Source organism: Lipotes vexillifer, unplaced genomic scaffold, assembly GCF_000442215.2.
Source record: "Lipotes vexillifer unplaced genomic scaffold, Lipotes_vexillifer_v1.1 scaffold9124, whole genome shotgun sequence".
Classification (NCBI taxonomy): domain Eukaryota; kingdom Metazoa; phylum Chordata; class Mammalia; order Artiodactyla; family Lipotidae; genus Lipotes; species Lipotes vexillifer.
In genome coordinates this window covers 227-10921 of record NW_006783056.1, presented here as the reverse complement: position 1 = coordinate 10921, position 10695 = coordinate 227, and the positions used below count along the sequence as shown (strand labels likewise).

The window sequence follows — 10695 nt, the reverse complement described above, 5'->3', positions numbered from 1 at the left end:
CTTTCCCTGTTATAAAGAGACAATTGGCAAAGCTGTTTCTTTCCTACTGTGTTGATATTAATAAATTTTTTTTTCACACATCACATTAAAAAAATCTTGTTTCAGCTTTCGCTGAACTAGTTAAGACCCAAGTGTGGAAGTGTAGAAAGTGTGGATGGTTTCCCAGCTTATTTTTGGACGAAAATCATCCAATAGGGTCAGTTTCTTTGCAAGAATCAGTTACCTAGTGGAAAAATAATATGCCCTCAGTGTCTCTATTTCCCTTGCTAGTCACTCACTACTATCCTTTCACCCTGTAGATGGGATTCAAAGGAGGACTTCAACCTTGGGGGAAATCAAAGATGTGTGTTTAAATTTTTTTAAGTTCTCAGCGGGAGGCTTGTCTGTCTCCCTGACATTGATTGTGATATCGCAGTGGACCTGAGACTGGAAGAACTCTCATCTATGTAGAAATGTAAGAGGAAAGCCTTGTCGTACAAATTGGCCTGTACGGAGATCGAGCCCGCGATCTTGGCGTTATTAACACCACGCTCTAACCAACTGAACTAACCGGCCAACGAATTGGTAGCTTGTTCCTCTGTAGGCAATTAAATAAAAGGGAAACAAAATGGTTTCTTCAAAGGGGCCGGAGGGGTGGGGCGGGGGGAGGCGGGGAGGGAGGAGAAGGAAAGGGAACACAAAGAACTGAAACAACCGAAAAGTAACGTTAATTTTTAAAATCTCCACATTCTTCCTATTTCACTCTCCGCCATCTCGGAGTTAGGAAAAAGAAAAAGAGAACAAAACATTTGGCCTGATTGAACTCTACTTCTTGGGGGCCTCTCTCCAGCTGACGACTCTGAGCCCCCCAAAAGATCAAAGTCCCCGAGGGAGGCTTCCTTCCTCCTACCTATTTAAAATAATTTATAAAAATAAATTATTTTTAAAATAATTTTATTTCATACTATCAGAGTCCTTAATCCCTCTGGAATTCATTTTTCTTAATTGTATGAGATGAAGCGGTTTTTTTTTTTTTTGACGAGTTTAAGCTACTTGTACCAACTGCACTTGAAAAGTTCATTAACTTCCTGCCGTTCTAAAACGACGAATTTAGCCCTCTTTTTCATATTCTATACCCTCCCCGTAAGGGATCTCACCTTTTCCCAAGATTTCGATATTCTAAGGTACATTGACAATGCTCCAATCTTTCCCTAGCCCTCACCAGATACTCCATACATTCACTTGCTCTAACCAAAAACCTTTGCTTTATCCCGGATTCCTCTCTTCATCTCACACCTCACAACCCCTTTAAGAGCAAATCGGTTAAATATGTATATAAATCTGACCACTTCTCACCACCTGCATTGTAAGCGTCCTCGTCTGGGCCACCATTGAATCCCACCTGGATTCCTGCAGAACCCTCCTCCTTTCACTCCTCTACCGTCCCAGCTCAGCCAGCAGCCAGAACAATCCTAAAAGTGAGTCAAGTCATGTCATTTATTTGTCCCAAAGCCTCTACTTGTTCCACATCTCACTCCTGGGGACTGCCACCAGGTTTTCTCTTTGCCTGGAATCCTCTTCCCTCATACTCTGGCATGGCTAAGTCTGTCAGTGAATTCAAGTCTTTGCTCAGATGTCAACCTCTCATAAGAGCTCAGATGAAACTGTAGCGCCATCTTAACCCACCTACCCTGCTCTATATTTTTGCCATGCCGTTTACAATCTCTTTCACATGGCAGTTATTTCCTATTATGTTTATTGTTTATTTTTTAATCACACCCCCTACTAGAACATAAACTCCACAAGAACAGGAATTTTATGTCACTGAGAACATCCCAAATATTAGAAGAGTGCCTAGTAACCAGTATCAGATGCCCAGTATTTTTTGAGCGAATGAATGATTGAATATGACAAATATTTCCTTCATATTCCATAGTCATTTCACACTCAGTCTGTACAAAATTCCACGTATTCTGCCAAAATTACATTTTCCATCCTCCAAGTCAAACGGCTAAGGGTCGGTCTTCTCCAACTTCCCCTTACCCTTATTCTGCCCATCTCCTCTGCCCACAGGGTGCAATCGCAATCGGTCACCAAGTCCTGCTTCTTAATCCCTCCTCTCTCTACTGCCTCCCCATGCCCGCTGTTAACTACCTGGTTAACAATCCCTGTTTACCAGGTAATTAATTACCTAGCTTGAATGTATTGTATCTTTCATCTTTGTTGGTGTCTCCGCAGCCTCTCACACATTTCCAAGCCTCCAGCCTGTCCCCATTTGACTCCTCCCTCACGTGACAGCTAGAGCAATCTAAACCCAAGCTTGTCTCTTTCCTACTTAAAATCTTTCCATGACTCTCCATTGTATTTGGGACCCTGTGCACACTGCACGATATGGTTTATAAGCATATCCATGATCTGCCCCTTCCTCTCCCAAACCATGTCTGACTCCTTGAAAGTTATCCAGATAGATGCGTTCTGTCTTCCAGACCCTCCTGTGCCTGTGTTTTGTCTTTGGCCTGAAATCCCCTTCCCCAGTTGCTAGAACTGGAGAACACACACCGTAAGACAGAATTCAAGTTTCAAGACTTAGATAAGATGACCTTCTGCCCTGCTTCCATTCCCTTAGTACCTGTCGCTTGTTATGGAATCACTGGCTTACTTACCAGTCTCCCCACTAAATTGTAATCTCCAAAGCAGAAGTTTTCCTTCACCTCTGAATGGCTGGTGCAAAGCACGATACAAGGTATACAGTCATCACTGTATAAATGTTAAATTATCATGTAAAGAGCTGTAGAAATTGTCTAATACTTTTCCTCTTGAGCCCCTCTGTAAGGTGGCAATCTTGGGTTGTGGAATGCCTTTCAAAGTAGAAACAGCATGGATATCTAGAGTCGTATATACCTGGGTTAGAGTTCTGACTTTGGTGATTTGCTGTAGTGAGGGAGAAGCGAACACACACTTCGGAGCCAATACGGTTGAAATCCCAAATCTAACCTTTACTAACTGGTTGAGCTTGGGCAAGTTTCTTAATATCCTCTGCCTCTGAATAGATATGAGTTTTATAGCAATTCCTGTATCATAAACTCATTTCAACAATTTATTTTTATTTTATCAACCAACTTAAGATTGCTTATTTTTCCAGTTAGGTCTCTTCCAAGGTATCCATAAAACAGGAGATAGATGCATTCAGGGAGTCATTCTTGCCTTTTCTTGTTTTCCATCAGGATGATACGTGCTAAGGAATATGTCGTAGCTACTCATACACCTCCCTTGGTTACAGTACAGAGGTCAGCTTAGGTGTCTGCTCTTCCTCCCTTTCTCCCTTTGTTCTCAGGCCCAAGAGTCTTCCTGCCCTATCCACCCTATCTGGGAGAGATGTGAGGTAGAGGGTGATTTTATAAGGTACAAATTCAAAGAAAAGTAGAAGCTTTGGTTCCCTAATTGAGCATTTCTCACTCGTAATTGTGGAGGAATTATGACCTATGGTGTAAAGAAAAGAAGCAAGGTTGCACCACTCTGTGTTTTTCCTCCCCTGGCCCTCCCATGGATGCTCTCATGGGTAGACCATTGATCCTCAAGGAAAAGTTGGCTCCAAGGTCATATTGCATTAAAAGCTTCTCCAAAATAAATAAATTAAACTAAAAAACAAATCTTCTCCAAGAACCAACTGAGGAGCAAAATAGCAAGAAATGAGAAATCGGCCTCCCTAGGGGACCAGAAAAAGGAACCACTTCTTTGAGCCAAATAAAAGCAGGCTAAGATTTAGAGAGAATCTATTCCTCCTCCCAAAGATGCAAGATAATATGGGTTGTACTTTTTGCCTCCCTGGCACGTCTGTTCCCAGAGAAAAAAGCAGGAGGCAGTGTCCTGACTGAGCTCACCCTTGACACAGAAAGGAGTGGGTAGGGAGCAGAAGGCAAGGATCTGTTCAATTCCAAAGCTTTGGTTCCACTCAGTTTCATTCTGCTTTCACCACTAGATATTTTAGCCCTTCATTTTCCTCTAGAATGTAGATTAGGACCACAAGGTGAATGTGCAAAGCTCTCACCTTAGACCTGGGGTATTTTCGCTGTAGAGAATTAGAAGTGACTGAGGCACTTTACTATGCTGAGGTCCAAATCAGAGTACGAATGGCAAGGAACACAAGTTATTTCTTGTGGGCATGATGCCTTCGGGAATGCCCTTGCTCCCCATTCTTTGGGTTTTTTGATTTTGCACCAATGGAAAACGAAGGGGCTGACGGTCTGAAAGATCTTCTCCCAACAGAGCCCTGGGGCGGTGGAGAGGGCATCCCAAAGCCAAGGCTGCTGCCTGCCTTAACTGATCCAGTGACAGGGGTGCTCTGAGCAAAGGAGGCCATGGATGTGTCCCCAAACATAGTTTCTCTTGCAGAAATGCTGGCCCTCCCCAAGGCCAAAGGTGTGCCCTGGCTGGTCCGGCCCTGGCTGCTTGGGCCCCAGTGTGATGCTGTTAGTGCTCCCACTTGGCACTGCTCCAGGGCTGAGTGCTCCGGAGCTGGAGCTCGCGTCTGGGGCAGTGACGCTGAGCCCAGTCTCCTCACAGTCCATAGGGCTCACTAATCCCCCAAAGTCAAGTGGTCGTGGGGCTGTGCTGCCAAACACTGAGCCACAAGCCCCACTCTGGTGGCTTGGGGTGACAACTCCCAAACCATTCGTACTAGCTTGACCAAAGGGAACCTACTGGAGTGCTGTCAAAGGCCGGCTGGAAGCTGGCAGGGATGTGAAAGGTGGAGGCTGGTGGTGCCAAACCCCCAAAGGCTGACTGCGTGGTACCGCTGAAGGATGGCTGGGCTGGAGTCGGTGTTGGGATTGAGGAGGCCACTGTTGAGTTTCCAAAACTGGGAGAGCAACAGAAGCTTGGGCCAAAGGCTGGCTGGGGGGCTTCTTGCTTCTGCACACATGCAGCCCCAAATGCAGGTTGGGGAGTGGCTCCCAGGGATAGTGGGAAAGGTGGCCTTGAGCTTGACTCCAAGGGAATTGTGAATGCTAACGTCGAACTGGAGATCCTGGATGACAGTGCAGGCTGGTTGGTGGTTACTAGGGCTGAAGCTGCCGGAGGGCTACCCACAGCGCCAAAATTGGCAGTGCTCCTGGTAGGGGATATGTGGACAGCACTGGGAAGACCCTGGCTAAAGATGGTGACTGTGTGCACAGTAGGAATGGTTGGACGCTGGCACAGTGGGAAAGTGAAGCCTGCAGCTGGGGAGAAGCTGGCCCTGAAGGCACAGGCAGCCCCGAGAGGGAAAGGGGGGCAAGTGGAATGGATGGAGCAAGTGCTGCCCATGGTACTGGTAACATTCACTACACCAAATTCCAAAGGTGGCTTAAAGGAGCCTTTGGATGTGCTGGCTGGGGTGGTGGACATGACTACAGAGGTAGCCTTGACCAGGCCATGGAAGAGACGGGTAGAAGCAGGAGTAGGTGGAGGAGAGGTCTGCTTGAAAGGGAAAGCAGCTCTCACGGGCATAGTTTTAAGTGGTCTTATGCTGCCAAAGATAGGCTTGAAGGTGGGAGTTGAGATACCCGGAGGTGAAGATGCTGCAGCTGTGCTTGAAATTCTGGAATATGAGGAGCCTCCTATCTCACTATTGGCTGGGAGCCCCAAGATGGGTTTTGACATGCGGTCAGCAGAAGTTGCAACAGGAGGTGCAGATGCAGGAAGATGGGGGGCTGGGCTGCTCATCAATCCAAACAAAGTGCTTTGCATAGTGGGTGCTGCAGGGTTAATGGCAGGTGAGTCTCGGGGTATGGCAGCCTGAGAGGTTGAAGTGGCCATGTGGTGTCAGCGACTGGTGCTGTGGGAGAAACAAGGGTCAGAAGGATGAAAGTAGTGGTGGGTTTTGAGTCTGAAGAGGTGCCTGAAAGGGGCTCTGACCCTTGTGAGCACCCATGTGAGGCCAGCAGGCTCGCTGTTTTCAGAGGCGAGTGGGCCATACTGATCGCCTCTCCGGTAGGTGGTGGGAAGGCCAGTGGACTTGGAGTCTTCTGCATTTTACGTAAGCATTCCAACTGAGGATCAGTGCCCTGGGACAGGGGAGGCTGAATAGCAGACCAAGTGTCAGGGACAGAGTCTGTGGTGACCTCAGTCGTATCTTCTCTGGCTTTGTTGCTCCGTTGGAGTCCAGCTCTCTTCCCTAAGGCCAGGTCTTCCAGGACCCAATAACCGAGCTGAGGAGGCGGAGTCAGGGACAGCAGTCTCCCCGGGCTTGACAGAAGCAGGGGAATCTGATTTTGTTGCCCAGAGCTGCCAGATGTTTCTGGGGACTCATCTGATACCAGTGGGACTGGAGAGTGAGACGGATGACCAATGTTCTTTCCTTTTCTTTGGCCACTCTGGTATCTGGGGTGATGTACTGGGAATACTTCTCTTCTAAGGCTCAGAGAAATCTCTAGAAGAGGTGTAAGAGCTTGTAATAGCATTTCTTTGGGAGCTAAGGGGGCCACCTGTGTGTGTGCTGGCCAAGGAGTCCATGGAGGAGCAGCTGGGCCTGTTATTCAAGCTGTGATCTGAGCCCCAGCAGTCGAGGCTTCTCTTCAGAGGCCCAGGCCTGGGCACAAAAGAAGTGACGACTCCATTTTTCGTCAGAGGCTTAAATGCAGATGGTCTGGTCTCTGGAATCCTTCTCTCACTGTCCAAGCTCTCATGGAACAAGTGGTTCTTCCCACCTCACTTTCCCCTTCTTGCACTCTCTGAGGGCCCTCAGCACTGTCTCCTTCGCACATGGGTCTGGGGCTTCTCAGAAGGTGAGACCCCTGCAGAACTCGTTACCTCTGCTGGGGCAGTGGAGGTGGGCGCTGTCCGCTCACGAGGAGCGAGCCTCATGGTCACCGGGCTCCATGTTGCCCTTGGGTGCCGAAGAGACCAGATACTCCGCTTGAAGTTAACTTTCCCATCAGTCTGAGGGAAAGGCCCCATGATGGAATTCCGGGACCTGTTCATGGGAAAGCGCCTCCAAGCCTCATTGACCACGCACGCGTTGGGACTGGTAGGATCCCAGTTCGGCAGGCTCCTCGCAGGTCTGTGCCGAGGGGCAGGGTGGGCACGATGGACATGCTGAACCCGGGGGACCTGATGAAGGGGTGAGGTGGCCGGCGGTTCAAGGGCCTCTCCGACAAGTCTGTGCGCCCCGCTGCTGGGGATGACGGCCAGAGTCCCAGCTTCCCACGTAAGTGTCCATGTGGAGCAGTGAGGCGGGGTCGGTGACTTTGACTTCGGGTTTGGGCTCCCGAGGTTTCTGACGCCTGGTGACTGAGCCGCAGTCGAAGTGTTCCGGTGACGGTTGGTATCCCTGCGCGAGGAAAGTGAAAGGGTCTCGGGGCACTCCTCACCCTCCAGGTCCTGCATCCGAAAGTGAGCGGCCGGTGGAAACAGAGGACACGCGGGACCTCGGCAGCCCCCGTAGCCTGCTCTGCTAGGTTGAGGCCTAAACTGGCCGCTCTGGCCTCTCTTCTCTCCTCTCTGGGTTGCAGCGCGCGGCACGAGGAGAGGGATTGGAGAGGAAGCGCGCGGCCGCAGTCCCAGAGCTAGAGGCTCAGAGCTAGAGTCGAGCAGGGTCTCCAGACTCCGGCTCCCGGCCCCGGCACCGATCCGTCCGCCCGCCCGTCCCCCGGAGTCGGAGTAGGGAGGGCAGTCCGAGCCCCTCAGGGTGAGTCGGTGGAGGTTGGGGGCGGGGCCCGGGGCGCTGGCGGGAGCGCGGGACCGGAGACCCCGGCGCGTGGACCTGGGCAGCCCAGACTGCGTTCTTGGCGCCCGCGGCGGGGAATAACGGAGGCCGGATTTGCTGCTTGGGGATTCCCGCCCTTCTTCCTTTCCTTTGCCTTTGCCTTTGCCTTCCTTCCTTTTCCATTCGCCTGCCCGAGGCAGAATGTGTGTCGCCCTCGATTGTTCGCACTTTGAGTGTGCGGGTACGATGGCACTCTGGCGGGGTCGCGAGGCTCCGGCGGGGGCCAAAGTGATTTCTCGTCTACCGACCGAGAGCCTGAGCGCCTCCGCAGGCACCCGGCTTTGTCCCTCGCTCAGCCACGCCCCCGCCCCCCCACCCCGGCCACCCTCTCCAGTCGCGATCCTCACCTAGCCCGGTGGGGTCGGAGCTCCAGGAGGGGAGCAAAGAAGTGGGAGATTTAATTTGCGGCTGAATATTCAGGCTTAGCCAGAGTGAACTAGGGCGCTAACATTCTGAGAAATTGAAAAACGAGTAACGTTTTAAGATTTCTAACACCATTCCTTCCAGTAACAACAAAAATGGCACGGACTGAATACGATTCTTTCAAGAAAGGTCATTTTAAGGTTGCTAAGTTAAGGAACTCGGAGAACGAGTTCCATTCAAAACCCACACTGTCCAAAAAGGGGTCCCGACATCTCCCTCTTCATCGATCTCTTTCTCCTTGAATTTGTATTTCCACAGAATTTTACGCCAATATAATGTATGCTTACGCTTAAAGTCTGTATTCGATCGTCCTACTATACTAGTCTGCACCAAATATAGGTATAAACACTGAAATCAGAAAGTTTGATATGTGACGGAACCACAAATCTGTTATAATTAATTCTTTTGGTTTCATTTATATTTGCATTTACTAATAGAATGCAATCAATAAAAACATCGTAAGTAGATAACAAATTGGAAAGGCCCTTTACTGGAAGTTGTAACAGAAGTAAATACGGAATTTATCACCTCTTTCTCCAAGAGGTCGCATACAATATATTGATATAAGACCGCCTCCGCTGAAGGAATATTTCCATTGCTCCTCTACTGGACACCAGGGATGGAAGGAATTTTACGATTCGGGGCAGTGTGTCACTTCAGATAGCTAGAAGGGTTTTGGAATTGCCTAGTGAGAGAATGGTGGGATTTCAAAGTACGGTGGGAAGCAAGAAGCCAAACTAGAGGATTCTCAAACTCGTGAATGTTAACTGGTTGAACATGGAAGAGGTAGAAATTGATTCGGTGTTTTGTGCGTACTTGTAGCCGAGTTGGAGTAAAGTTTTAATAGCAAGGGATGGAAAAGCTCTGTAGCAGAGGATGGCTTCAATCCATCGACCTCTGGGTTATGGGCGCAACACGCTTCCACTGCGCCACCCTGCTTAGCCCTCGATCAAAGCCACTGTTCTTCCCTTCAATGATTATGTCACCGTTTCTGCGCTGAACATTGTTTTCGATTTCCTTTCTTTTTGATTTCCTTTCTTTCCTTCCTTTCTGTCGCCCCTCTCTCTCGAGGCTCATAGATCAGCTCTTCCGCAACCAGATGATCTCGGGTCCTCACCTTCGGGTCTGCAATTTTCCAACCCGCCCAAGAGTGCCCAAACTCGTCATTGAACCCCCTCCCCAGCACCCCTCCCCACTCCCTTGTGCCGCTAGCCTCTCGGAGCGGAGGAAGAGCCCGCGGAGCAAAACTCTGGGTGGACCCTTTTCGGGGAGAAGATCGGAAGTCGTGGAGCCAACTTTGCTGCCACCGGAAAGGAAACGTGTTAACCATCTCCTCTGTTACCTGTCGAAAAATCTTATAGATGACACTTTGAATAAAAGAGAGGCATTTTGTTTGCTCGCAAGGGCGCAAGATTTTCAGTACGGTGCGCCTGAAATAGAGTTAGCCCAGTTTGCTTCTCAAATTATTACACGGGGGTCACAATTTCGATTGTATCTCGTTTGGGGCCGTTTGGACTAAACAAATAAATAGACTTTTTAATAAGATAGGACCTTCCTTTTCCCGAGGCTTACATTAGAGAGCAGAACCCTTGGGAAGTTCTTGAACACAGCTCTCATTTGCGGCTGCCTCTGCGATGACGCTAGAAGGGGCCCGTCTGGAAGGTTGTAAATCTTTTCTCTTTAGTACTGGAAGCTTTTGGATAGTGAGCGTAGAGTGTTCCTTCAGTCACATGGCTAGGCCGAGGCTTGTATGCTAGTGTGTTTTTGTTTGTTCTGTTCGTTTGTTTTTTTCTCCTTGTATTCCACGTCCCCGTCCACAATAAAACTTAAGGAGCGATGGTGGAGTGGCGAGCTTAGCAGCTCGCACGAGCAGAGGACCCTCCTCGTGTCCGCAGTCACGCGCACTGAGCCCAGCTATGCAGCTCCTCAGGTCCGCAGCTACGCTCACCTGAGCCCAGCTATGCAGCTACCCCAGCCAAGGAAAGCGAATCTCCATTATTCCTTTGAGGTTCTTACCCCGACCCCCGACCCCCAGATATTTGTCATCTCAAGGAGATGCTGCCATCTTCAAATTGTACCCTCTCAAGAAAGTCTTTTTTCAAAACTTTTCTGACTGCAACTCAGTGTCGAAATACATTTTAAGTCACAACTCAATACAGTATGCAAACAAATGTATGTATGTATGTATGTATATATATATTCATTTATACATATGAGAGAGATTTATATATATATAAATGACAGAGATAACTATGTGAATCTACCTCTATCTATCTATCATCTATACCAATATCGATATAGCTATAGATAGATGATAGATATTTGGAGAGACAGAGAGACCAAACTCTACCAAACAGTATTTTACTGCATGGGTTTATTCTGATATTTCCTATTTCTATTCCTATATCTTCCATTTCATGTGTTAAAATACCATTCATGACCTTTTTTTACATTAATTTTACACCCATTCACTTCTGAGTGATTTGAAAAACACTGTCACTTATATAATGGTATTCAAAATGTCTCTTCCTTTTAGACGCAGAAAAGGA

The 10695-nt window shown here is 48.5% G+C and overlaps 1 protein-coding gene and 1 non-coding gene across 2 annotated transcripts; both read right to left on the bottom strand.

Annotated features, from left to right (window-relative positions):
* Positions 1–481: 481 nt before the first annotated feature.
* TRNAI-AAU (transfer RNA isoleucine (anticodon AAU)) lies at positions 482–555 on the bottom strand. The gene has a single exon. It is a non-coding gene; the product is annotated as a tRNA-Ile (tRNA).
* Positions 556–4126: 3571 nt separating this feature from the next.
* On the bottom strand, positions 4127–7681 carry LOC103078467 (POM121-like protein 2; the record flags this gene model as incomplete). Its single annotated transcript, XM_007455668.1, is given in 9 exon segments — positions 4127–4439; positions 4441–4674; positions 4676–5768; positions 5771–6324; positions 6326–6642; positions 6644–6732; positions 6735–7082; positions 7085–7288; positions 7584–7681. Coding segments are annotated over 9 exon segments (3250 nt in total), but the record flags the coding sequence as incomplete, so codon positions are not given.
* Between the last annotated feature and the right edge of the window lie 3014 nt (positions 7682–10695).